This window comes from Rhinopithecus bieti, unplaced genomic scaffold (genome assembly GCF_001698545.2).
Source record: "Rhinopithecus bieti isolate Rb0 unplaced genomic scaffold, ASM169854v2 scaffold_7684, whole genome shotgun sequence".
NCBI lineage: Eukaryota > Metazoa > Chordata > Mammalia > Primates > Cercopithecidae > Rhinopithecus > Rhinopithecus bieti.
The window spans coordinates 2,854,267-2,881,992 of record NW_016806071.1 but is presented as its reverse complement, the minus strand read 5'-3'; the positions used below and the strand labels follow the sequence as shown (position 1 = coordinate 2,881,992).

The following is a 27,726-nucleotide window of genomic DNA, read 5'->3' as shown; positions in this document are numbered from 1 at the left end:
GAAAAGAAAGCAAAGCACCTCCCCACAGTAGGCCTGTGCCAGACACAATGGACACACAGTGGAAACAAGGTCCCTGCCTGAAGACCTCAAGATTTATTGTGAGAGATGAATTGGTAATTAAATAGCTGATCATTTTAAAAGCCCTAATACAGTTGTGTTTTGTGTACATAACTGTAAATGAATGTAAAAAGTGCTGTAAAATCACAGTGGGAGGGATTCATTCTTGCAGTGAGGAAGATGGATGAAGATTGAGGAAGACTTCATAGAGGCTGTGTTTTGAAATAGGGTTTGAAGGATGAGTAAGAGTTTACTAGGCAGAGATGCATGGAAAGAACATTCCAGGCAGCAGAGACAGCTAAAATCAATCAATCAATCAATCAATCAATCAATCACAGAGTAAGGAAAAGGATGGGAATGAGAAGTGGTTCAGTGTTACTACAGCATAGAGCAATATTGTCCAACCCACGGTTCAGGACAACTTTGAATGAGGCCAACACAAATTAGTAAACTTTCTTAAAATATGAGATATTTTTATAATTTTCTTTTTTTTTTTTTTTTTTTTTTTTTGCTTATTAGCTATCATTAGTGTTAGTGTATTTTATGTGTGGCCCAAGACAATTCTTCTTTCAGTGTGGCTCAGGGAAGCCAAAAGATTAGACACCCCTGGCATAGAGTATTTTGGGGTGACATGATGGGAGCTGGAGAAGTAGGTGGGGGCCAGAATTCAGAAGGCCTTGGACACCAGCCTAAAGGCTTAGAGTTGCTCCTATTGGCCATGCACACAGCAAAGGTGTTCGAGTCCTTCTTTTGACTGTTAGATTGGATGGGCTCAATTTTTTGGCCCTCTGTCTCTAGAACAGAGCTGCTGCTTTTCTACTGGGCCCACTATTTCTTCCTGGTCCTCTGATTCCCTTGGCGCTACACAGATCTTGATATTTGCCTCAGGTATCAAGGCTCTGAAAATGATCAGGATTTAGAGCAGACTGCTCTTTTTCAGAAAGAGTTTTATATTCTCCCTCTGGTCTTATACACTACAGGCAAATGGCACCGGTGTTTTGGACTTGGGCCAGTTGGACCTTTTCTCCCCTCAAGAGAGAAGGATTCGATATTCAGTATTTCTGAATTTCATGCTTAGTTCTTAAGACATTTCCCATTTGCCCTGAAAAATAAGTGCTGGCAGTAAGCTGCACTGTTTTTTTCTAAACGGGAAATGAGTTAAACATTTGTGATCACCACTGAATGAGTGCCAGAGCTGGTTAGTGATCTTCTTGTTCAATCTGAGGTCACCTAACTAGATAAGAAAGAGCTGAAACTAAAAGTCTGGTCTCCTGACTCCCAATCCAGTACTCTTTCTGGTGTGCTCCAGCTTCTGGCTCTGCTCAGCCAATTATGGAACAGACAGAATGTACTTGGCTGCCCCAAACAGGGCTAAAGGGCAGTTCTGTTCCCAAAATGGAATTCTGTTGTGCTTAAGCCAGGCAGCATAATTGCGTGTCTTTTGGTAACTTCCTGTCTTCTTCTGTAAAATGGGAGTCACTGGGTCCTTAGGTTCCAGTTCTCTTTATGTCCCTTTGCCAATTTCATTGAAGGAAAGAACTTTAATGGGGTTTTGTGTGTGTGTGTGTGTGTGTGTGTGTGTGTGTGTTCTAGGTTAGTGAAAACTTCACCAAATTCAGCCACATAGAAACCCTAGTCGAAAAAAATTTAAGATTGTAGGAGAAATGGACAAATGATGAAAAAAATTAATCCTTCAGCTGCTTCTAAGATCAAGGACTGGGGCGTGGTGGGCTGTTCTGCAGCTGTTTTGTGATGGATGAGGGATGATGGATCTATGTTCAAGTAGCGGAATTTAAAGTCAGGAGTTGGAAGGAATCTTGGAGGTGGTCTGTGGTGACAGGAAGCCTCTTCCAATAGACTGAACATGGAAGACTTCCTAGAGCCGGAGGACAAGGGTTTCCTCTTAGCAATGAGCTTCCTGTTTTCGGAAATGCTCAAGCTGAGAATGGATGTTCAAGCAGAGGAGATTCCGCTTGGAAGGGGCGTTCTGCACTGAAGTGGTGGCCAGCGGGAAACGCCAGGTTTCCAGCTCCTGCACAGATCCTTTCTAATATCCATCTACTCAGGTGAGCTGGCAGGGCAGTAGCTGTGCTGTGTTCAGAGTCATTTTATGTCAATGATCTTCACCTCGGTTTACTAACAACAGTAACAGCCGTTACCGTTTACTGCTTTCCTATTAAGCACCATGCACTGTGCATAACATGTTATCTTTATTTCATATCTAGAATTTTGGGAGGTACGTTGAATCATTAAGATCTATCTACTTCTTAGGTGAAGAAATAGAGGTTTAAAATTTAGTCCACAGTTTCGCAGGGATGGAGCCTGGATCAAATTTTGGGTTATCATATTCCACACACACTTCTTAGCTTTTCTTTTTTTTTTCAGCTCCAATTTCTGTCTTGCTCCAGAAAAGGGGAAGGAGCGGCTGCGGATCTCTGTCTCCCGCCTCCTAGGGAAGGGAAGGGAGACCAGCGGTGTGGAGGCTGGGGCCCCCTTCTGGGTGGGGCCTAGTGGTAGGCGGGGCCTGGCAGTGGGCGGAGCCTGGCAGTGGGCGGCCCCTGTCCGGAAGGGGCCAGTCCGGGGCGGAGCCGACGGCCTTACAGGGGCCGGAAGTGGCCTGCGGGAGGAGGAGAAGTGGGTTCAGAGTCCTGAAGCAGTGTCCCGGGCCCTAAGGGGCGACAGCGGTCTTGTCTTTAAACTCCAGAACTACCCATTTGCCGCGTTCTCGCCGCCGCAGGCTCCCGGGATGATGGTGCCCCGTCTGCTGCTGCGTGCCTGGCCCCGGGGCCCTGCGGTTGGTCCGGGAGCCCCCAGTCGGCCCCTCAGCGCCGGCTCCGGTCCCGGCCAGTACCTGCAGCACAGCATCGTGCCCACCATGCATTACCAGGACAGCCTGCCCAGGTGAGCCCGGCTTCCGGGTCCCCGCCGCCCGCTGCCATCCCAGGATCGGCCCCAACCTGACTGCAGCCACTCATGAGTCTTCTAGTGAACCCGCTTCCGCCCCCAAGCCCCTACCATGGAGGCTGCCACATCCCCTAATCTGGAAGTCTTGGGACTTTCAGAATCTCCTAGCACAGGAACCTCAGAACCCTCAAATTGTCTTCCAGAACCCCTCGATGCTATCTCATTCTCCATCTTGAACCCTTCTCAGATTTCCTCTCCATTAACCTGACTTCCAGCCAGCTAAACTAAGTCCTTCTCTTCTCCCTGAAAAATGCCAGACTTGCATATTTCCAGCACCGCTGTAACCCCTCGACTGTAGTGTCTCCTGAAGTACTTTAATGACTGCCTCACATTCCTGCCCGGAATGTGGGTAGGCTGATTCCTAATACATCATGGTTACCATTCCTCAACTTCTCCCAGCACCGCCTTCACCCCTGTCACTCAGGACCCTCAGTCCCACCTCCCGTTTCTCCAGTACTCTGTTCTTTCACCCCCCCCCATCAGCCCCCACAAGCACAGCCCTCAAGTGTTCACCCTTGCCCTCAACTGACCCTCCCCCATGTTTTTAAATCTTTAATCTCCTAAGTCCAGTGTTGACCCGGAAACCTTTCCCTCTCTCCAAGCCCTCCTCAACAGGTTCCTTCCCTTAAAATATCCTACCTCATCCACAGTACCCCTTGTAAGTGCAGCTCACCCTCACAGAATTCTAGATACCACCCTCAGTACCCCGTCCACACTCCATCATACTCAGATCCAGGGCCCACCCAAATTTCTCTTCTCCTCCTCACCGTGGGCTACCCTGCCTTCGAAACACTTCACCCAGAATCGACTTCCCGTCTGAAAATAGCCCTAGTAAATCCTCTCCCCTTCCCTCCCCCAGTACTTTCTTAAATCCGGCTTCCGATTCTCCCAGCCTTCGAACTCCGCCTTCGCCTGAGCTGCCAGGTCTCCTTCTTCAATATTAGATATTTTCTTCACCCTCTAAACCAAACCTAAACTAACTTCTAACTTACTGAGCGAGTAACTCCGTTCCTGGAGCCAAGTTCAAAATTTGTCTCAAAGACCCTTCTCACTTTATTTCTCACCAAACTGTCCTCAGGGATTCCCCGTAGTCCAGGAGCTAGAGGCCAGGCTCCTTCCCCGTGTGTGAAACAAACATTGTGTCACAGGCCTCACCCGAGCTGCTAGGTTGCTGTTTTTCTCCGCATCCGGGACCATTTAACCCAGCGTCATCACTACATACCCCCACCCTCTCAGGAGGATCGAGTGATTCTTGTGAAATTACATTTTATGCAAACATCTAAGACAAATGAAAATGAGATTATCTACGCCTAGCAGGAGGGAGGAAGAAAAAGGGGCTTTGTGCCTGTAGGATAAGCCTGTGTGTATGAGCTGGGCCAGTATGTGGGTGAAAGGTGAGGACGGACAGAACCTGTCTTCACTTGCCAAGTTCAGAGTCAGATGGTCACTGACTTTCAGGCAGGCCTGGGCCCCACCTAGGTTTAAGATCAGAGGGATTTTCTGCACTTTAGAATTGGAAAGCTGAGAAGAATATTCAAGATCATTTATTCCAGCCCCATCCACAGCACAGTCTGTAGGAATCTGGAGGTACCAATTCAAACTCCAGTTCAAATAGTACCACTAGTCACCCGTGCATGACCTTAAGCAGCCAACCTCTCCCAGACCTCCATTACCTTATTTGTAAATTGGGAGTTAGATGAGAGATAAGATTCCTTCTCTCTCTCAGATTATAGACTGATTACATGTATAATCTTTCACACTCACTCATTGATGTCATACTTGGTGAAAAGCCCTAACTTTGAGGTCTGATAGAATGTAGTTTCAGATTCTGGATCTGCAAGTCTTTAGCTATAATTTTGGGCAATTCTGTTAACTTCATTGAGCCAATTTTATTTTGTTTTTTTTGAGACAGAGTCTCTCTCTGTTGCCCAGGCTGGAGTGCAGTGGCCCTATCTCGGCTCACTGCAACTTCTGCCTCCCGGGTTCAAAGGATCCTCCCACCTCAGCCTCCCAAGTAGCTGGGGTTACAAGCATGCACCACCACGCCCGGCTAATTTTTGTATTTGTAGTAGAGATGGGGTTTCACCATGTTGGCCAGGCTGGTCTCAAACTCCTGACCTCAAGTGATCTGCCCTTGGCCTCCCAGGTAGCTGGGACCACAGGCGTACACCATCATGCCTGACTGATTTCTTGTATTTTTTGTATCTTTTGTAGAGACAGGGTTTCACCACGTTGCCCAGGCTGGTCTTGAACTCCTGGACTCAAGCAGTCTGCCTGCCTCGGCCTCCCAAAGTGCTGGGATTACAGGTGTGAACCACCATGCCCAGCTTCACTCCAGAAATTTTTAAGTAGGACTTCTTTTTTAATCAAATTGCCATTGTCTCTAATGTAGAATTTTGTTTAAAAGGAAGAAGGTAAACTTTCATGAATATCCCTACTGTAATAAAACCAAATCTTAAGAAACATATGTAGGCAACTCTGGATTTATGAGGTAGCTGAGACAGTATTTGGAATTTTTCTGAGTAAGTCAGTGAATGTAAGGGGATCTATGGTGTTAAAGTGTTGTAAATGGGTACTTAGTGCAGTCTAAGTCCATAATGGCAATAAATAATTGATTTATTTTTGTCATATTGTGGATAAACATTCATTAAAAATAAACTGATGAACCACAGTATATCTTATATTAGGCTTTTAAACTGCTTCATGTATCATGTTTCATTTCCTATATGACTGATACATTTCAGTATTTTGCATATCAGTGTTAATTTTTAGTTGGTAGAGGCAACCTAACAAACTCTGTTTGTTTTGCTGTTAGGGGATATTTCTTTCAATAAAACCAATGAATTGGAAGAGAAAATACACCTCACTTTACTGTCCATGTGTTTTAATTTCACAATCAGCCAGTAACTTCATCACCACAGCCATCTTTGGGAATCTCTAGCAGAGAGAATGATGAGTAGGCAAATTGCTGTTCCTGTTATTTAAGCACATGGAACTATTTGGTTCTTCCTAATGGCGTTCCTGGTGTCTGGACATGGCTAACTGGTTGATTCCTACCTTTCAGTGACTGTAGCCCCCATATAACTGGCCCTTGGACAGATCTGTGTTTCACTCTTATATAATTATCTGTTGTAAAATGCAGAAGAAAATTTAAAAAATAGAACCTTTTCATTTTATCCTAGGGGAGAAAAATGCAGTTGTTCAAACTAAGGCTAGAATTAAATCAGGGCAATACAGTGTTAGCACAGGTGTTGTCATTTTGACCAGAAAACAGGAATGCTTGGGGCAGCTTCTGCTTCCCCATTTTGAATCTATTATTATTATTTAAGATATTATATTCATATTTTATGTAAATATTTAGTTGTTATTTTACTTAAAGGTAGAGTTACCATTGATATACTTGGCATTAGTAAACCCACAGATTCTGATTTGTCTGTGGCTTCCAATTATTGGTTTTGGGGGAGGAAATTAATGATCTAGTAATCAGTCCATTAGCTTATAAAGCTAATTAACCTCTTCCACATACTGTCAGCCTTACACTGACCCTCCTTTCTCCCCAGGCTGCCTATTCCCAAACTTGAAGACACCATTAGGAGATACCTCAGTGCACAGAAGCCTCTCTTGGATGATGGCCAGTTCAGGTAAACACTGAGAACCTTGGGTGAGCATAGTTGGGGTGGTTCAAGACAGGCTGGCAAGTAGTGGTGGACCAAGCTTCAGGGAATGTTTGTGACTTGACTGGGTCTCCAGGAACCCAGAACCTAGTTGTGCTTTCGCAAGTTCAGGAAATAGATTTTCATTCATGAAGGACTGACCGAGCCCTGAGAGTTCCTCTAAACAGGCTCAAGAGAAGATAGTTTATAAGCCAGAATGCCAAATGTGTACTTTCCCTTAGCAGGTGTACCTGGGAGGCTTGCTGGTCCTGGTCATTTATAGAGAGCATGTACCCTTGGAAGGGAGGTCCACTGAGGAGACCATACAGCAGACCAGAAGTCTGCGTTGTAAGCATGTTTATTGAGTTGGATAGCACACCTCCAAAATGTATGCCCTTTTTCATGAAATTTAGTATATGATCTTATTTGGAATTAGGATTGTGGCAGATGTAATTAGTTAAGATGAGGTCCTACTGGAGTAGTGTGGGTCCTTAATTAAATATGACTGGTGTCCTTGTAAGAAGAAGGCACAGAGACAGCCATGTGAGGACACAGGCAGAGATTGGAGTGATGTGTCAGCAAGCCAAGGCATGCCAGGGATTGCTGGCAACACCAGAATCTAAAAGAAAGCCATGCAACAGATTCTTCCCCAGTCTTCAGAGAAGATACAGTCCTGTTGACACCTGGATTTTATCCATAAGCTTCCAGAACTGTGAGAAAATAAATTTCTGTTGTTTTAAGCCACCCAGTTTGTGGTGTTTTGTTATAGCAGTCCTAGGAAGCAAATACGGCATGGAATTGGAAAATAATATCAAATTTTGTCAAAAAGTGAATTGCATTAAGCTCTTGTAGCCTAGTGTAGTACTCTTTTTTCATAATGGAAATTTTTCTGTACAGGTAACTGGCATTGTTGGAATCACAGAACTCTTCACTGGACAGTGATGGAGAAACAGATGAATTATCCATAATCTAGTCCTCTGTTTTCAAGTATTCCTTATTAGTCATTTAAAGTTTCTCTTGATATGGTAATAGCTACCAGTTATTGAGTATTATGTTTTAGGATATTCTGAATCCTTAGCTTTATAAATAGTTTTAATCTTGTAAAGTGGTATTATTGTCATTTTACACATCAAGAAACTGAGACTCAGATCAAGTAACTTATCCAAGATCACACAGTTTGAAAAGTGACAGAGCTAGGATTCAGACTTAACTTCTGTTGACTCCAGAGCTTGTGTCCTTTTCTCTGTGCCAAACTGCCTCCTAGGGTATGGATTATTTTGTGAGATGTTGATTGATTTTCCTAATCGTTCATTTTAAGAAGGTAGTCTAGATTATCAATTTTAGATTGATTCCTGTTCTGGTTAGAGGTACTTTCTGATCTCATTCTGGGTTTTACGGCTATGCTGTTGGGGACCCAAAATTCTATTATGAGTTCCTTGCCATGAACCTAAAAATCACGCATTCCCTACCATGGTTTGATTTTGTCTTTTCTTGAATGTTTTAGGAAAACAGAACAATTTTGCAAGAGTTTTGAAAATGGGATTGGAAAAGAACTGCATGAGCAGCTGGTTGCTCAGGACAAACAGAATAAACATACCAGCTACATTTCGGGTAGGTAGGCTGGGCTGTGGGTATGATTTCTCCCAGAGCCCTCCATAATGAAAAGTAAGGCATATTCTCTCCTGTTTTGGTCTCAGAGATATTTTTGGTGAGACCAGCAAATGAAGTAACATCTCATCCTCCCTTCCTGAGGTAAATGTTAAGGCCGAGTGTGTTCCTCCTCTGCTGAGGTGTTGACTGCAGCCCATGCTCAAGAATGATGGCCGGCCTTCTCTGTAGATGGGATTGAGGCAGAACCTAATCAATGGTCCTGTCTGAAAAGGATGCAGGATTAAGTCCTATGTCCTGTATCATTCTGGGTCCTTCACTGTCAGGCAGAACTGTCCTCTCCAGCCTCTTCTCTCACCACCCACCCTGACACACTTCCTGCTGAACAACTCATTGATCCCTGAACCCTTAGTCTTTCATTCTTCTGTGCCTTTATCCATACTGTTCCCTCCACCATTTTTTTTTGCCTGGCAAATTCTTCTTTTAAGATCCAGGGAGGATGGTTTTCTGTGCAACCTCAGTCCTTTTTCCACTCCATTCAGAGTTGGTTGCTTCCACCTCTGTTCCTACAGCACTTCTTTTAGTTTATACATTTACCAAGGTTATACATGCACATAGTTTAAAGAATCAGACAGTTCTATACGGCTTGTTAGGAAAAAGAGCAACTTCCTTATCATTACCTTATTTCCCACTTCTCACTTTCAGCTCCTAAATCTTTTGTTATATACCTCATATCTCTAAATTAGATACTTACATTAGTGCATCTTGATTTTTTCGCTTTAGTCATTAGCTATTGACATCTTACTGTAGAAGATTAGAATTCAGCAGTATTTTACATCCCACCACATATGTGGGATGTGTATATACGTACTTCCTGTCCCCTCATTTTCACAGCATAGGGATTTGTAATTTTGGATAACTCAGTATCTAGTGTTTATGCTATTATGCTCATATAAACATTATTGTCAGCTGACTCATATAGCATATTGGGATTGTTTTTCCTTTCCAGTACAAAGTTTTTGTTTTCTCTGAAGTTAATAATTATTCCATCCTTTCTTTTGTTTAGTTTCCTATGTGCTTACTAATTTACACCCAGACTCTTCACAAGCTATCTGAATCTCCTCTCAACACATGAAAGCAGATTGGACATTCTATCCATTTTGGTCTTCTTGACGAAACTTCTTCCAGAACTTGCGACATGCTGTAGTCTGGATTTGTGAACCTCTTGGCCTACTGTGAAGCTGCTCTCCTGTGCTCTTTCACCATCAGCCGGGACATCTATCATCACTTTCTCATGTTGGGACTCATGTTTCTTGTCTTTCATATTTTCTTATTTCTTGGCTTTTCTTTTTTTCTTTCTTTCTTTTTTTTTTAATCAAAGCACATATTCCCTTTACTATCTGGAAACAGAACATGGGAAGCAAAAATTTTAAAATGGCCCTTATACTTCATTGATAATTTGGCCAGGTTTGAAATCATTTTTCCACAGAATTTTGGAGCCTTTGCTCCATTGTCTTTTAGCATCCGGTGTTGCTGTTGGTAAATCTAACATTATTCTGAGATTTAATCTTTTGACTATTTCTTCTCACTGCCTTTGGAAGCTTTTTAGAATTTTCTCTTTGTCCCCAGTGTTTTGAAATTTCAGGTGTGTTTTAGTATGAGTCTATTCTTACCCATTTTGTTGGGCCACTCTGTGAGTCCTTTGAATCTGAAATCTCATCCTTCAGGTCTGGGATATTTTCTTGTTTTATTTCTTTGGATTTCTTCCTCTCCATTTTTTTTCTCTGTTTTTTCTTTGTGGAACTATTATCATTCAGGTGTAGAATTTCCGTGTCTCATCCTCTAATTTTCTTATCTTTTCTCTCACAGTTTTCATCTCTTACTCTTTTTGTTCCATTGTCTTGGGGGACTTTACTTAATTTTAATCTCTCAACCTGTCTGTTTTTAAAACTCCTGTTTTCCTATTTTTTACTTCCACAAGCTCTTTTTTCTTCTTATGGTGTTCTTTTTAAAAATAATTTATCTCTGAGAATTTTTTTAAAGATCTCATCTCTCTTCATAGTCTGTTGCCTCCAAGTTGCTTTTCTCCTGTTTGCTTTGCCCTTTCTTCAGATGCTTCATAATCCTGTGTTGTCTTAGATATGAATGAGATATTAAAAAGCTCTTGGAAGCTATGTGGATGAGGGTGAGGCTTGTCAGTTACAGATTTGCTCTAATGTGATTGATATGGCTTGGCTCTATGTCCCCACCCAAATCTCATCTTTGAATTGTAATCCCCACGTGTTGAGGGAGGGACCTGGAGGGAGGTGATTGGATCATGGGGGCGGTTTTCCCCATGTTGTTCTCATGATAGTGAGTGGTTTCTCACTAGTTCTGATAGTTAAAAGTATTCAGCAGTTCCCCACTTGTTCTCTTTCTCTCCTGCTGCCACGTAAGATGTGCCTTGCTTCCCCTTCACCTTGTGCTGTGATTGTAAGTTTCCTGAGGCTTCCCCAGCCACAAGGAACTGTGAGTCAATTAGACCTCTTTTCTTTATAAATTACCCCAGTCTCAGGTAGTTCTTTATAGCAGTGTGAAAATGGACTAATATGGAAAATTGGTACCAGGAGGGGTGTATTGCTACAAAGATACCTGAAAATGTGGAAGCAACTTTGGAACTGGTTAATAGGCAGAGGTTGGAACAGTTTGGAGGGGTCAGAAGAAGACAGGAAGATGTCAGACAGTTTGAAACTTCTTAGAGAGTTGTTGAATGGTTTTGACCAAAATGCTGATAGAGATATGGACAATGAAGTCCAGGCTGAGGTGCTCTCAGATGGAGATGAGGAACTTATTGGGAACTAGAGCAAAGGTCACTCCTTACTATGCTTTAGCAGAGAGACTGGTGGCATTTTGTCCCTGTCCTAGAGATCTGCAGAACTTTGAACTTGAGAGAGATGATTTAGGGTGTCAGAAGAAATTTCTAAGCAAGAAAGCATTCAAGATGGCTTTTTCTGAAAGCATATGGTCATATGCATTCACAAAGAGATGATCTGAAATTGGAACTTATGTTTAAAAGGGAAGCAGAGCATAAAAGTTTGGAAAATTTGCAGCCTGACCATGCAGTAGAAAAGAAAAACCCATTTTCTGGGGAGAAATTCCAGCCACCAGCTGCAGAAACCTGCATAAGTAATGAGAAACCAAATGTTAATAGCCAAGACAATGGGGAAAATGTCTTGAGGGCATTTCAGAGATCTTTACAGTAGCCCCTCCCAGCATAGGCCCAGAGGCCTAAGAGGGAAAAATGGTTTCCTGGGCCCTGCTGCTCCTTGCAGCCTTGGGACATGGTGCCCTGTGTCCCAGGCACTCCAGCTCCAGCCATGGCTAAAAGGGGCTAAGGCACAGCTCTGGCCATTGCTTCAGAGGGTGCAAGCCCCAAGCACTGGAGGCTTTCCTGTGGTGTTGGGCATTCAGGTGTGCAGAAAACAAGAGTTGAGGTTTGAAAACCTTCTCCTAGATTTCAGAGGCCATAGGGAAACACCTGGATGTCCAGGCAGAAGTCTGCTGCAGGGGTGAAGTCCTTATGGAGATCCTCTACTAGGGCAATGCAGATGAGAAATATGAGGTTAGAGCCCCCACACAGAGTTCCCAATGGAGAACCTAGTGGAACTGTGAGAAGAGGGCCACTGCCCTTCAGACCCCAGAATGGTAGATCCACTGACAGTTTGCACCATGTGCCTGGAAAAGCCACAGGCATTCAACGCCAGCCTGTAAAAGCAACCATGGGGGCTGTACTCTGCAGAGCCACAGGGGCAGGGATGCCAAAGGCCTTGGGAGCCCACCCCTTATATCAGCATGCCCTGGATGTGAGACATGGAGTCAAAGATCATTTTGGAGCTTTAAGATTTAATGGCTGCCCTGCTGGATTTCAGGCTCGCATGGGGCCTGTAGCCCCTCTGTTTGGGCCAATTTCTCCCTTTTAGAATGGGAGCATTTACCCAATGCCTGTAACCCCATTGTATCTTGAAAATAATTAACTTGTTTTTGATTTTACAGACTCATAGGCAGAAGGAACTTGCCTTGACTCAGATGAGACTTTGGACTTGTAATCTTGAGTTAATGCTGGAATGAGTTAAGACTCTGGGGGACTGTTGGGAAGACATGGTTGTGTTTTGAAATGTTAGAAGTACATGAGATTTGGGAGAGGCCAGGGCGGAATGATGTAGTTTGGCTCTGTGTCCCCAACCAAATCTGATCTTGAATTGTAATAATCCCCAAGTGTCAAGGGAGGGACCTAGTGGGAGGTGATTGGATCACAGGGCAGTTTCTCCCATGCGTTTCTTGTGATAGTGAGTTCTCATGAGATCTGATGGTTTAGAAGTGTTTGGCAGTTCCTACTCCTCACTTACTCTCTCTTCTGCTGCCATATAAGATGTGGCTTGCTTCCCCTTCGCCTTTCACCAGGATTGTAAGTTTCCTAAGGCTTTCCCAGCAGTGCGGAATTAAGTCAGTTAAGCTTCTCTTCTTTATAAATTACCCAGTCTCAGGTAGTTCTTTATAGCAGTGTGAAAACAGACTAATACAGTGATCCAGCTAAACTGCTTCCCTGGGTTGTCCCTAATGGTAGTGTCATTGGGTTAGATTCCCTAGGGAGGCTTTTCTAGTAAACTGCCAAAAGGTTGCTAGTGTTGTAGAAGGTAGGGTAAGTAAGGGAAGAAGATTTGAGATCTCAACGGTGATTCAGGTCTCCCAGTTTTATTTTATTTATTTATTTTATTAGACAGAGTCTCATTCTGTCACCCAAGCTGGAGTGCAGTGGTGCGATCTCGGCTCACTGCAACCTCTGCCTCCTGGGTTCAAGCGATTCTCCTGCCTCAGCCTTCCGAGTAGCTGGGACTACAGGCATGTGCCACTATGCCTGGCTAATTTTTTGTATTTTTAGTAGAGACGGTGTTTCACCATCCTAACCGGGATAGACTTGATCTCCTGACTTCGTGATACACCCACCTTGCCCTCCCAAAAGTGCTGGGATTACCAGCATGAGCCACCACACCCAGCCCCCAGTTTTATTTTTTCCAGAGAGTAAAACTTAAGTCTTCTACCAGAGTGTGGAGGGAATCTCAGGTTGTGGTAGTGGTGATATAATTAAACAGTCCTTCAACCAGATGTATCTAGGTTGCCAATTACTGAGCCCTCTGGGGGTTCTGCTGTGCAAATCATATGATTTCTTGGATTTCTCTCCTGCCAATTTAGGATTGGCTTTCTCCAGTCTGCTTTAGTCATTACCAGTTGCATAAGTGCTTTCCAGCTTCTAGTATTTGTTTTCTCATCTCCCATTCTCTTGGCCTGACTGGTTTATGTCTCTTTGAAATTCTTTTGCTAAGGGGAGGGGGCGTCAGAGGCATGAATTTATGTCTTCTTTCATCAAATATATCTTATCCACCAGTACTTTTCTCTCATCATTTTAGTATTATCTCCCATCATTTAGCATTGCATTATGTTTTAAATATTTGCCTCCTTCACCAGAGTTTTTCAGAATCAAAGACCATGTCCTATTCCTCTCTAAATCCCCTGGACCAAGGCCTGGCACAGCACTGATTCTCAAGGGATGGAATGAGTGGATGGACCAACAAATGAGTAATAGACAAATCTGCATCTATTAATCCTTTTCCCAGTGCTATACATATAAACGTTACTTGCCCGAATGAAAGATGGTCCTTATTTATAGAGTTTATTCATGCTTACTAATCCAAGCAGGAACTTTCCCTGACATATTTTCTGATAAAATATTGCTTTTGGAATTTTTACAGGTAAAACATCTACAAGAACTCAGAGGGCTAGTCTGAGTGATCCATGCACTGATAGTTCGAATAGCTTTTTGAGTACTTTCTAAACAGGGAGTGCACAAATGTACACTGTACACAGAAGGACAATGAAGACATTCCCCCCTTGTCGGGGGTGGGCAGTCAAGTATGATTGTTGACCCTGAAAGGAGATGAAGCAAGAGAAACCTAAAGAGATGGGGTGGGAATTAACTATTCTGTTCCAACATGAATGCAAGTGGAGTGTTACCATATTTTATTCCTTTAAACCAAGAAAGGAAACCAAAGAGGAAGAAAAAGCAAGTAATAAACATTAGGAAAATGCAAACCAAATCTGCAGTGCTATACTACTTTACACCTACCAGAATATCTCCACGTAACAAGACATATGATAACAAGTGCTGCTGAGGATGTGGAAAAATTGAAACCCTCGTAGACAGCTGGTGGGAATGGTGCAGCAACTTTGGAAAACATCCTGGCAGTTCCTCAAAGGTTAAACAGAGACTTACCATGTGATAGCAATTCCACTCCTGGCTATGTCCATATAAAAACATGTATAAGAATGTTCATAACAACATAATTCTTAATAGCTAGGGACAGTCGCTCATACCTATAATTCTAGCACTTTAAGAGGCTGAGGTGAGAGGATTGCTTGAGGCCAGGAGCTTGAAACCAGCCTAAGCAACATAGTAACACCCCATCTCTACAAAAAATAAAAAAATTAGCCAGGCTGGTGGTGTGCATCTGTAGTCCTGGCTACTTGGGAGGGTGAGGTGGGAGGATCGCTTGAGCCCAGGGTTCAAGGCTGCAGTGAGCCATGATCACACCACTGCAATCCAGCCTGGACAACAGAAATCCTGTGTGTCTTAAAAAAAAAAAAAAAAAAAAAAAGGCAATATAATTCATAATAAAGAGTGGAAACAGTTCAAATGTCCATTAACTGATGAGTGGATAAACAAAATATAGTATATCCATATAATGGAACATTATTCAGCCATAAGAAGAAATGAAGAACTTATATGCTACAACATGGATGAATCTTAAAAACATTATTAGGAGGCCAAGGCGGGTGGATTGCCTGAGGTCAGGAGTTTGAGCCAGCCTGCCCAACATGGTGAAACCCCATCTCTATTAAAAATCCAAAAATTAGCTGGGCATGGTGGAGGGTGCTTGTAATCCCAGCTACTCGGGAGACTGAGGCAGGAGAATCGCTTCGATCCGGGAGGCGGAGGTTGCAGTGAGCCAAGATTGCGGCACTGTACTCCAGCCTGGGTGACAGGAGCAAGACTCCGTCCCAAAAAAACAAAACAAAAACATTATTATAAGTGATAGAAGCTAGATGCAAAACACCATATATTGTATGACCCCATTTATATGTCTTGAATTATTGCAGAGCAAAAACATTCAGGGAATTCTCCTCTCTGGAGGTTGATGCCATTTCCTTTGCCTATGCTTGAATTTTTTTTCTTCTTCAAATTTTATTTTTAGGAACAGCATTAACATTTTATGTTATTTTTTTCTTTTTATTTTTTAGGACCCTGGTTTGATATGTACCTATCTGCTCGAGACTCCGTTGTTCTGAACTTTAATCCATTTATGGCTTTCAATCCTGACCCAAAATCTGAGTATAACGACCAGCTCACCCGGGCAACCAACATGACTGTTTCTGCCATCCGGTTTCTGAAGACACTCCGGGCTGGCCTTCTGGAGCCAGAAGTGTTCCATTTGAACCCTGCAAAAAGTGACACGGACACCTTCAAGAGACTCATACGCTTTGTGCCTTCCTCTCTGTCCTGGTATGGGGCCTACCTAGTCAATGCATATCCCCTGGATATGTCCCAGTATTTTCGGCTTTTCAACTCAACTCGTTTACCCAAACCCAGTCGGGATGAACTCTTCACTGATGACAAGGCCAGACACCTCCTGGTCCTAAGGAAAGGAAATTTTTATATCTTTGATGTCCTGGATCAAGATGGGAACATTGTGAGCCCCTCAGAAATCCAGGCGCATCTGAAGTACATTCTCTCAGACAGCAGCCCCGCCGCCGAGTTTCCTCTGGCATACCTGACCAGTGAGAACCGAGACATCTGGGCAGAGCTCAGGCAGAAGCTGATGAGTAGTGGCAATGAGGAGAGCCTGAGGAAAGTGGACTCGGCTGTGTTCTGCCTCTGCCTAGATGACTTCCCCATTAAGGACCTTGTCCACTTGTCCCACAACATGCTGCATGGGGATGGCACAAACCGCTGGTTTGATAAATCCTTTAACCTCATTATCGCCAAGGATGGCTCTGCTGCCGTCAACTTTGAGCACTCTTGGGGTGATGGTGTGGCAGTGCTCAGATTTTTTAATGAAGTATTTAAAGACAGCACTCAGATCCCTGCCATCACTCCACAGAGCCAGCCAGCCACTGCTGACTCTACTGTCACTGTGCAGAAACTCAACTTCAAGCTGACTGATGCCTTAAAGACTGGCATCACGGCTGCTAAGGAAAAGTTTGATGCCACCATGAAAACCCTCACTATCGACTGCCTCCAGTTTCAGAGAGGAGGCAAAGAATTCCTGAAGAAGCAGAAGCTGAGTCCTGATGCAGTTGCCCAGCTGGCCTTCCAGATGGCCTTCCTGCGGCAGTACGGGCAGACAGTGGCCACCTACGAGTCCTGTAGCACTGCCGCATTCAAGCATGGCCGCACTGAGACCATCCGCCCAGCCTCCATCTATACAAAGAGGTGCTCTGAGGCCTTTGTCAGGGAGCCCTCCAGGCACAGTGCTGGCGAGCTTCAACAGATGATGGTTGAATGTTCCAAGTACCATGGCCAGCTGACCAAAGAAGCAGCAATGGGTGAGGCAGGGGTGGGGAGCATGCCCTTGGGTCTTGTCCTCAGTGCTTGGGTAAGCAAGCCTAAGTCATATTCTACTCCAAATCTGATTCCTACCCCTTCACTAGGTTTAATCCATCGCCAACTCCCCAAATGAGTTTTCTTTTCTACCCTAGCAGTCTGAACAGCCACACTAGCCACTAGGGATCAGAATGTTCTTGCCTCCTAAGCAGGCGTGGGGGAATGCATGTGACTTTGTGCTCATTTAAGGTCACTTTCAGCTGTGACGTGTCATTCTTTTTCTTTTTTTTGGAGACAGAGTTTCCCTCCTTCATCCAGGCTGGAGTGCAATGGCATGATCTTGGCTCACTGCAACCTCTGCCCCTAGGTTCAAGTGATTCTCCTGCCTCTACCTCCCGAGTAGCTGGGATAATAGGCACCCACCACAATGCCTGGCTAATTTTTGTAGTTTTAGTAGAGACGGGGTTTTGCCATTTTGGCCAGGCTGGTCTTGAACTCCTGACCTCAGGTGATCCCCCCATCTTGGCTTCCCAAAGTGCTAGGATTACAGACATGAGCCACCGCGCCTGGCCTTTTTTGGAGACACAGTCTCATTCTGTCACCCAGGCTGGGGTGCAGTGGCACAATCATGGCTCACTGCAGCGTCAACTTCCTTGGCTCAAACAATCTTCCTGCCTCAGTCTCCCAAGTGGCTGGGACTATAGGCATGCACCACCATGCCTGGCTAATAATTTTTTTTTTTTTTTTGATGGACTCTGTCGCCCAGGCTGGAATGCAATGGCACAATCTTGGCTCACTGCAACCTCCGCCTCCTGGGTTCAGATAATTCTCCCGCCTCAGCCTCCTGAGTCGCTGGGACTACAGGCTCATGGCACCACGCCCAGCTAATTTTTATATTTTCAGTAGAGACGGGGTTTCACTGTTTTGGCCAGGCTGGTCTCAAAACTCCTGACCTCGTGATCCACCTGCCTCGCCCTCCCCAAGTGCTGGGATTACAGGTGTGAGCCACCACGCCGGGCCTAATTTTTAAAATTTTTTGTAGAGATGAGGTCCCACTGCATTGCCCAGGCTGGTCTCAAACTCCTGGGCTCAAGCAATCCTCCTGCCTCGGCCTCCCAAAGCACTAGGATTATAGGCGTGCACCGCTGCACCCAGTCTCCTTTTTCTGTTACTCATTGGTTATCAGACTGACTTTTGAAAATGTAGGATTTCTAAACTTGCGGCCCCACTGACTTCACCTCAGTTGTAGTGTGTCTGCTCTCTGTAAACAGGTCATCTCAGAAACTTCCCAGCTGTCATCCATCATTACCTTTTTTTGATAAAATTCAAGACCTGGAAAGCACCTGGAGGGTCATAGTTGTCCTTTCATGTTGCTATGAAGTGCTGGAAGTGAAAGGGACCTCCAAGACATTCTAGTCTTCTCTTCCTCCATTTTATAAGGAAAAGACCAAGCCCGGTTACACAGCAAATTAGTAAGACTGAGATTAGAACCCTGGTCAAACAGACTTTCCATTTTGTTCCACTGACTCAATCTTCTCTTTACACTTGAATCAGACTTAGTTTTATCGTAGTTTTTGAGTCCATGGCTCTCTTCGTGTACTGTCTTGACTCTGACTAAACTGATTTCAAATCTTTAAAATTATGCTTTCCTTTTAGGCTCATTTTTAGCTCAGCTGTTGACAGCTATTTTTAAATATAACATGACATAATACATTTTCTAAATAATTTGAAATATTCTAGCTTGAGCTGCTCTGAAGGTTAGTCAGCTGGTGGTGGGCATAGAGGTAGACAGAGCCTTCCCCACTCTCAAGGATGCTGTGATAGGTATTCCTACCATGTGGTAAGTGGGGAAGTTTTCCTGAGGTCCTTTTCTGTCCTTGGACTCTGGTTTTCCATTTTGTTTCTCACAGGCCAGGGCTTTGACCGACACTTGTTTGCTCTGCGGCACCTGGCAGCAGCCAAAGGGATCATCTTGCCTGAGCTCTACCTGGACCCTGCATACGGGCAGATAAACCACAATGTCCTGTCCACGAGCACACTGAGCAGCCCAGCAGTGAACCTTGGGGGCTTTGCCCCCGTGGTCTCTGATGGCTTTGGTGTTGGATATGCTGTTCATGGCAACTGGATAGGCTGCAATGTCTCTTCCTACCCAGGCCGCAATGCCCGGGAGTTTCTCCAGTGTGTGGAGAAGGCCTTAGAAGACATGTTTGATGCCTTAGAAGGCAAATCCATCAAAAGTTAACTTCTTGGCAGATGAAAAGCTACCATCACTTCCTCGTCATGAAAACTGGGAGGCTGGGCATGGTGGCGTATGCCTGTAATCCCAGCACTTTGGGAGGCTGAGATGGGTGGATCACTTGAGGTCAGGAGTTTGAGACCAACCTGGCCAACACGGTGAAACCTCATCTCTACTAAAAATACAAAAACTAGCTGGGCATGGTGGCACGTGCCTATGATCCCAGCTACTTGGGAGGTTGAAGCAAAATTGATTGAACCCAGGAAGTGGAGGTTGCAGTGAGCTGAGATTGCACCACTGCACTCCGGCCTGGGCAACAGAGCGAGACTCTGTCTCAAAAAAACAAAAAAGAAAAAAAAATTGGGGCCTGTGTAGCCAGTGGGTGCTATTCTGTGAAACTAATCATAAGCTGCCTAGGCAGCCAGCTACAGGCTTGAGCTTTAAAATCATGGTTTTAAAGCTAAACGTGTAATTTCCACGTGGGACTAGATCACAACTAAAGATAACACGAGATTTCAGTTTTAAGGGCATTTAATCAGGAGGAAAGGTTTGAAAAACTAACTCAGGTGTATTTATTGTTTAAGCCAGAAATAAAGTTTAATTTTTGCTTGAAGATGGTTCTTAATTTTTTTTAACCTAATTCCTAATCCTCACAAAGATCTTTCCAACAGCAAGTTCAGTAAGTTCGGGTAATAGTACGTCACCATTGGCTTCTGGCTCATTGAGTGATGGTGGGATCGCAGTTTCCTCTCTGTAAACTTGCCCTTGACTGGGGAGATACCATCTCCTTAAAAATACTCTTCATATTCCTAAGGAGTGAACTGCTGCTGCACGAATTCTTATTTGCAGAGGGAGTAGCTGCTTCCTTACTTCACCTTCATACACCAGTGCAGCATGAACAGGGGCTTTATTGATGGGGCTTGGGAAGCTGTAATCAAGTCCAGCATGCAGACTGTGAAGGTTTGGTATAGCCGCCAGGAGACAAGGGGCAAAGGAACCAGCCTCTGTGGGCTCTGCTGCTTGGGTATATTGTCCTTTCTCAGTTTGTAAGGGCAACTGTGCAGGAAGAGGGATCAGCACTTCACAAACTGGTGGGTGACCTCGTAGATTCCCACAGACTCCTGGGCCTTTTCATCATAGTCAGTCCAGTCCTGGGAAACAAAATGGCAATGTGAGCCTCACAAGGCAGAACGCAGCAGTGTGCAGAGCAGAGAACTGGGGCTTAAAAGGCCCAGCTCAGGCTCTGACGCAAATAATCATGAACATGTATGACCCTGAACAGAGCCAGATAACTCAGGCCTGAATTCTAGCTCCTTCAGTTGTGTGACTGGGCAAACCACTTAACTTCTCTGAGCGTCTTCTCTGAGTCCTGTCTTCTATTTAAAAAAAACAAAAAAAGGACAACAATGGAGTTCATATTGAATGTTGAAAGAATCAAATGAAGTAACACATTTAAAAGAACTCAGCAGCTGGGCGTGGTGGCTCATGCCTGTAATCCCACACTTTGGGAGGCCAAGGCAGGTGGATCATTTGAGGTCAGGGGTCCAAGACCATCCTGCCCAACAAGGTGAAACCCCATCTCTACTAAAAATACAAAAAATAGCCAGGAATGGTGGTAGGCACCTGTAATCCCAGCTACTTGGGAGGCTGACGCAGGAGGATCACTTGAGCCCAGGAGGCAGAAGTTGCAGTGAGCTGACACTGTGTCACTGCACTCCAGCCTGGGCAACAGAGTGAGACTGTCTCAAAAAATAAAATAAAATAAAACAAAATAAAATAAAAGCACTCAGCATAGTGAGTGCCTGGTACATATAAGAGCTCAGTAAATGCTAGCTGCTGTTACTAGGTGCTATGCAAATGAAATGAAGTTTTTGTCCTTCAAGGCCTGAGCACAAGGCTTTTCTATCTGCAGGGTAGTAATACGTCCAGTAATACAGACTCTTTCTTGTTCTTCACGGTAGTTAGGTGCAATAAAGCCGCCACAAACACTGAATTAGGGAATACTGAATGAATACTCCCTGGGGAAATACAGGGTTAGCTTCCTATGAGCCTCTGGTCACATTTTCATCAACCAATCAATAATCTAGCTTTATGTGTTTCTGTTTAAAGATACCTTACTTAATATATATTGTTGATTCATGAACTCACAGCCAGCAGCACTATAGCTCATGCCTGAATAAAGCTTATCTAACACGTATTCTCTCTGTAAGGGGCATCATAGCTTTTCCATATGTAGGAACATTAGAAAGCACTTTAGCACTATACCTGTGGCCATTTCAACAGCAAAATCACTAACAAAAAGCACAAAAATACAAAGTTGGCTTTCCATTGATAAGCCTTGTCTACCAAAAAAATATTTCCCACCAGGTGCCCTATAATACCTCACAGAGCCCCCAAGTCTCATACCTTCTCCTGCAAATTAATGTCACTGAAGACTGTCCCTGACTCCACACCTTCAGCAGCAAACCCAGCCTGCAGGGGACAAGAAGGTACCAGTTAGTCTTGGCAAAAGGAGGCATTGGGCTATAAGTGAGGGCTGGCCAGGTTGCTGGCTCTTCTCACACTTTTGGGATGGAGGACAGAGATGCGGTATGAGCACCTGTCTTGGAATAACTGCTGATCTTCCAGGACCCGGCAGCTGCCTCAGAACTAGAGTGATGGTTTCTCTGAATTACAGCCCTGGACCAGAAGGCAGCAGGCGCAGCACAATCCCTTCCACTACCCCTGGTTTGCTGAAGGCCCCTGGGCATGTCATTTCCCAGGTTGGACCTTAGTTATTTATAAAATGGGGATGAGGTATTTGCTCTTCTGCCTACCTCACAGATTTGTTGTGAGGTGAAACATGCACAAATAAAGGGGGATAAGCACTAGCTCAAGTCAGATAGACCTGGGTTGAAACTATAGCTCTATTGCTTACTGTGTGACCCTGAGCAAGGTGCAAAATCTCTTCAGTTCCTTACTCATCTGAAGAACAGGATGAATAAATTCATAGGGTTACCAGGAGGATCAAATGTGGTAACGTGAAAATGACGGCATGGGTGCCCAAGCATACGGCAGCCACTTAACAAGGGACAATTATTACTACCGCTAGAAAGGAGAAATGTCTAGTCCATGGTCTCTGTAGGTAGCAAAGTTCTGGCTGTCACTTCATGCATCCCCTCCCCAAAGACAGAGATTCCACAGAAAGACACACACACACCTGGGGCTGGAAATCAACTGGTTCAAGGCCCCTGCACTCAAACTCCACTATTGTCTTGAAGTTTTCATTGTCTTCAGCCTAGAAAGGAAGTGTGTTGAAGAGGTAGGCCCAAAAGAGCTCTCAAGATGACCTCATGGCCCCTCTCCTTCCCGCCAAATGGGCACTTACTGCCCCTGGAGGCCTACCATGAGACCCAAGAACAACTGGTCCCCTTCTTAGAGGAAGCCTGCCTTGGGCACCTGCTCCCTATGAGGCTTTCTGTAGACAGTAGACATGGAGGCTGCAGAAGAGTGTGGATGCTGGAGTCAGCCTGCCTGGATGTAAGGTAAGCTCTGCCTCTCTTCCCCTCTGGGCCCAAGATTCCTAAACTGTCAAATACAGCCGAGGAAACCTCTACAATTTTATTGTCAGATTTTGAAATGCATATAAAGTGCCCAGCACAGTGCTCAATAAATAGCAAATAAAATTATCAACACCAAAAATATGAACAAGAATGTTAAGCTCCAAAGTCTCTAGATCATCCAAACAGAACCAGTACACTAAGCCATAGCCTTTTGCTCACTATCTACCATTAAGGAAGGGAGAGGGCTGACTTACAGCAGTTGAAATGGTTATGTATGTGAAGAGGACACCTCTTGCGGGGTAAGTGGCCAGGAAATTCATGCCTACCTGACCTATGGGCTTAGGGACCACAAGTGCCATGCCCACATATTCAGTCTCATCCTGTCATTCACTGTAAAAATAATTTCCTGCACACTGACTGGATTTTGACCAGGAGGAAAACAGAGCAGAAGCTCTGGGATCTGGAACAGTGAAGAGCCTCAGACTCTGGCACTGGTAAGGCATTTCTCTGTTAGGGCCCTAGTTCGATTCTTGTTTGTCTGTAGTTTCCACTAGACTATTATGTACTTGAGGGCAAGTCCTCATTTAATTTCTCTTTAACTTCAGGACAAAGCCAAGAATTTGGCACAACTCAAGATACTTTAAATAAATACCAAATAAGGAATAGGTGAATACAAATAACTGGCTTTCTTTAAACAAAGAGACCCAAAGCACACACTCCCTCCCTCACCTTTGGGCTAACTTGTTCCGTAGTAACATATAACTATTTAATAACACTGATGCTATAAAGGATGGGATGCACCAAAGGACTACCCCACTTATGGTTTCAGAGAAAGCTTGCTACTCCCCTAAAATGAAGACAAGGCAAGTGCTCTCAGTGATGCAAACTGAACAGCTAGATTGTGTCAGAGATCCCCTGAGATCCCACAGCCCCTCATAAGAAGGCACTGCAAGAGGCAATATACCAAGCACTCAGTGTACAGTGAATAAATGACTGAGGGAAAGAAGAATTAAGTTCATGAGTGAATGTCCTATGGCAGGTCACTCTGATGCAGGCATGACTCTAGAACCCAGACCTACTAACTCCAGTTAGGATTTAACCCCACCATCCCTGCCACTACAGCAACAAACTTACATTGTAAGGCTTGATGGTGCTGCTTAATATCTCTGAAATAGAAAAGAGAACACAAAGTTGACTTGAGTCCATGCCCTGGCCCCAGCCAGGTGCCCAGATGTGGCCCTGAAAAAGATCGTGCTGCACAGGTGTCAGCATCTTAGGCTTGACTCCACCCTCAGGTAACATGAGTCTACTTTCAGCCTGGTGTCAGGAAGCTGTGGGCCACCCTGGCAGAACTCAGTACGGACAGCCTGACCTACCGATGGAATTTTCTCTTGCACACAGCTTGCACTTCTGGACCATGGAAGCACTGCCACGGCCCCCCTTCAGTGCCACACTGTCCTGGCAAAAAGCAAACAGAACTTTCAGTCACATATGAATTAGATGTACAGTCCTGAGGAGATTGAGCCCACCATTTATTGTCCACTGAAAAAGACCAAGACCCAGAAAGGGTAACTTACTAGGACAAGACTCCTGGGAACGCTTCCTGAGGAAAACAAAAAACAGAGCTTCTCCTTGATTTTGAACTCTGCCTCATATCTCAAAGATGTCTGTTGGACCCAGTGCTCATCATACTGACACCTGCCCTCCCAAACCACAAAAAGTAGGGAGCAAAGAACTGGAGAGATGAAGGCCAGTTTCCCCAAATCCCTGCCCAGAAATGTATGTGTGTTTGTGAGTGTTTATGATGGGGGGAAACAGTTACCATCAGCCGGATGTACTGCCACTTGTCCGAAATCTCACCACAGTTGCCACATTTCATCTTTGGGGGAAAAAGAATGTTAGTAAAGCAGCTGGCTCAGCTGGGCAGACACCAAGGAAGGGGTAAGAACAGTGGGAGGTGGGCAGGCTCATGGCCTACCTTCTCGTTGGCAATCTCACTTCATCCCTAACACCAGCCCCAACAAGGACAAAACTAGACCTATCTCTGGGCAAAGGGTAGGTAGGTAAGGCTGTTCAATATGCCGGCATGCCCATCCTCCTCTATGAAGTGCTCAGTGTGGCCGGGGATTCAAGGCATCTGTGGTGCAGAAATGGCTTCAATGGGGGTGGGGGGAAATAGGGAGAGATTTGTTAAAAGATACAAAATTACAGCTATATGGGAGGAATAAGTTCTAGTGTTCTACAGCACTGTAGGATGACTATAGCTAACAATAATATATAGTTTCAAATAGCTAGGATATTAAATGCTCCCAACACAAAGAAACGATACATGTTTGAGGTGAATATGCTAACTACCTTGATCTGATCACTATATATTACATATATCGGAACATCACTATATACCCCATAAATATGTACAATTCTTATGTGTCGATTAAGAAGAAAAAAGAGAAATGGCCTCAGCAGGCCCCCCACCCACTCTGCTTGGTCGGCTTTATGGTCCCACAGGCCCTGTACTTCACTGGTGTATTTATCACTCTGTTGTGACTCTATTTTTCTGTCTCCTTCACTCGATTCAGCTTCTTGAAGCCAAAGAACAGATTCTCCCAAGTAAGCCCTGGTATTCAGGCTTCAAAATCCTGGGAAATAAAAGTAGTCCGGAGGCAGCTTCCTGAAGAACAGGGCTTTTGAGAGGTAGAGAAGGATGCTGGGATTTTGACCAGGAGGAAAACAGAGCAGAAGCTCTGGGATCTGGAACAGTGAAGAGCCTCGGACGGCTGGAGAAGGGGAGGCCTCTGTAGACCCTGCCGCTAGGGTACCAGCTTTACCAGTGTGGGAGGGGAAAGGAAGGGTGGATTACGCACAAAATTAAACTATTTCACAATAAAGAAAACCAAATCAATAAACGAAAGGCGAACTATTCACCGTATTAAATATTCACAACGTCCCTTCAAGTAGCATTTCGTTTAGTGTCCGTTTACAGACCACGAAATATTTAACACAGGGAAAAACTACAAAATGAAGCTTTCCAAGACTGCCAATTAGAGATAAACCAATACACTTTAATAAAAAGCAAACGTAAAATTCTAACTAGGAAAACCCCGAACACTTAATGTGCCTGGTTAAATATTTTCTCATACTGCCGGAGAAGGCTCCGGTTCAGCACTGAGATCAGGACTGGCCGCCACTCCCCGGGCCCCGCCCCGGCCGCACCTTCAGGTACCACCGGAAGTCCTCGCCCAAGGGCCGGAGATTGGTGATGTTCTCCAGCGTGGCTTTGAGTTGCAGGGCGATTTTCTGAGAGGGAGGGCCAGAGTAACTGCGTCAGCCGTGCCTGCACAGCTCCACGCCGGCCCGACCCGCCCGCATTCCCAGCCATGGGTGCCACAGGGAGACATTCCTTCTGCCTCCTGCTCCTTCAGCGCGAACCCACTCGCTTCATCTCCTACTGGCGCGAGCTCTTGCCTCCCAGACCCTCGCCACCTCCCCTCCGTGTCCCCGCGGCGGGCGGCCACCCCTCACCCCCATGGTGACCCGCTCCACTCGGTGCTGGCTGCGGCCGTTGCTTTCCGGCGCGTCGTAAAAGGCGAGTGCCGTCTGCGCACCCTCAGTAGGGCCTGAGGGGGCGGGGCCGCGGGGCAGGGAGCTCGGCCTGCGGCTGCTTGCCTGGCCCATGGGCTTTTCGCATCTGGGGATCCGGGGCCAGTGAAGGTCAGCCAGGTCCGCGAGCAACCCGTGCTCAGACCGGCGGAAGCCTGACTCCGGGATTCGGTGGTGCCACAGACACTTACTGAACGCCGATTTTGTGCCTGCTCTAAGCGAACAAGACAGTTGCTGCCCCTCAGTTCTTTTCAGGGGCTTCACTACTCTGCTAGCCCTCGAACTTCTCAGATCACGTCAGCTCCCTCTGCCCAGGGGAAAAACTACAAAAGGAAGAGTTCCAAGACTACCAAATAAAGATAAACCAATACACTTTAAAAAGCAGAGTGTATTGGTTTATCAGATTTGGGGATGATGCCTCTCTTTAAACTGCTCTTTCCTGTTTCACCCTAGACCTGGTTTCTAGGCCCCTCTCCAGAGGTTGCCCTGTGTCCACATCCTTCTCATTGTGGTCCCTGCGACTGGACATTCCCCTTCAGGTGGCTCTTCTCTGGGAGCCTACCTGGTTTATCCTTCTGTCATACGTTTATTGAACTTTGTTTTATCTGGCCTCCCGTCCAGGCTACATTGAGACCATGCAGGAGCTGTGGAGATTAACGTTAAAAGGAACAGCACATTCAAGACTCTTCTAGGAGGTAGAGCAAGATAGCCAAATAGAACCCTCCAGTGATCCTCCTCCTCCTCTTCCCTGGCAGGAACACCAAACTAAACAACTATCCATACAAGAAAGCACCTTCATGAGGACCAAAACTCAGGTAGCAGTCACAGTTACCTGGTTTTAACATCAAATGGAGATATAAGGCAATGGCCAGGCATGGTGGCTCACACCTGTAATCCCAGTGCTTTGGGAGGCTGAGGTGGGTAGATCACCTGAGGTCAGGAGTTTGAGACCTGGCTGGCCAACATAGTGAAACCCTGTCTTTACTTAAAATACAAAAATTAGCCGAGTATGGTGGTGCACACCTGTAGTCCCAGCTACTCCAGAGGCTAAGGCAAGAGAATTGTTTGAACCCGGGAGGTGGAGGTTGTAGTGAGCCAAGCTCGTGCCATTGCACTCCAGCCTGGGTGACAGAGTGAGACTCTATCTCAAAAAAGAAGAAGAAAGAAGAAAGAAGAAAGAAGGAGAAGGAGAAGGAGAAGGAGGAGGAGGAGGAGGAGGAGGAGGAGGAGGAGGAGGAGGAGGAGGAGGAGGAGGAGGAGGAGGAGGAGGAGGAGGAGGAGGAGGAGGAGGAGGAGGAGGAGGAGGAGGAGGAGGAGGAGGAGGAGGAGGAGGAGGAGGAGGAGGAGGAGGAGGAGGAGGAGGAGGAGGAGGAGGAGGAGGAGGAGGAGGAGGAGGAGGAGGAGGAGGAGGAGGAGGAGGAGGAGGAGGAG

General features: G+C 45.3%; 2 protein-coding genes across 5 annotated transcripts; one reads left to right on the top strand and one right to left on the bottom strand.

The window, feature by feature from the left end:
• The first annotated feature begins 2,272 nt into the window (after positions 1–2,272).
• On the top strand, positions 2,273–19,766 carry CPT2 (carnitine palmitoyltransferase 2). The gene is made up of 5 exons (XM_017874571.1): positions 2,273–2,958; positions 6,582–6,662; positions 8,179–8,285; positions 15,615–16,919; positions 18,828–19,766. The coding sequence occupies exons 1-5, from the start codon at positions 2,804–2,806 to the stop codon at positions 19,157–19,159; spliced, it is 1,980 nt and encodes a 659-aa protein (XP_017730060.1). The 5' UTR covers positions 2,273–2,803; the 3' UTR covers positions 19,160–19,766.
• CZIB (CXXC motif containing zinc binding protein) lies at positions 19,671–26,301 on the bottom strand. 4 transcript variants are annotated; one of them, XM_017874572.1, is made up of 8 exons: positions 26,218–26,301; positions 25,909–25,992; positions 24,518–24,574; positions 24,072–24,153; positions 23,830–23,861; positions 22,353–22,430; positions 21,560–21,625; positions 19,671–20,304 (listed from the first exon to the last, which is right to left on the bottom strand). In XM_017874572.1, the coding sequence occupies exons 1-8, from the start codon at positions 26,221–26,223 to the stop codon at positions 20,227–20,229; spliced, it is 483 nt and encodes a 160-aa protein (XP_017730061.1). In that variant the 5' UTR covers positions 26,224–26,301; the 3' UTR covers positions 19,671–20,226. The 4 variants fall into 4 exon arrangements, with proteins under 4 accessions (XP_017730061.1, XP_017730062.1, XP_017730064.1 ...); XM_017874573.1 differs by lacking the exon at positions 24,518–24,574; XM_017874575.1 differs by lacking the exon at positions 25,909–25,992 and having other exon boundaries at positions 26,218–26,275.
• Positions 26,302–27,726: the final 1,425 nt, after the last annotated feature.

Bases quoted from the DNA above. Each gene is read 5' to 3' on its own strand.
- CPT2 (XM_017874571.1), top strand. From the start codon at position 2,804: ATGATGGTGCCCCGTCTGCTGCTGCGTGCCTGGCCCCGGGGCCCTGCG. The intron at 2,959-6,581 runs GTGAGCCCGGCT...CTTTCTCCCCAG, and splicing joins TACCAGGACAGCCTGCCCAG to GCTGCCTATTCCCAAACTTG. The intron at 6,663-8,178 runs GTAAACACTGAG...TGAATGTTTTAG, and splicing joins TTGGATGATGGCCAGTTCAG to GAAAACAGAACAATTTTGCA.
- CZIB (XM_017874572.1), bottom strand. The intron at 24,575-25,908 runs GTGCGGCCGGGG...TTTCCCCCAAAG, and splicing joins ACTTCCGGTGGTACCTGAAG to ATGAAATGTGGCAACTGTGG. The intron at 21,626-22,352 runs GTGTGTGTGTGT...TGTCCCCTGCAG, and splicing joins CAGTTGATTTCCAGCCCCAG to GCTGGGTTTGCTGCTGAAGG.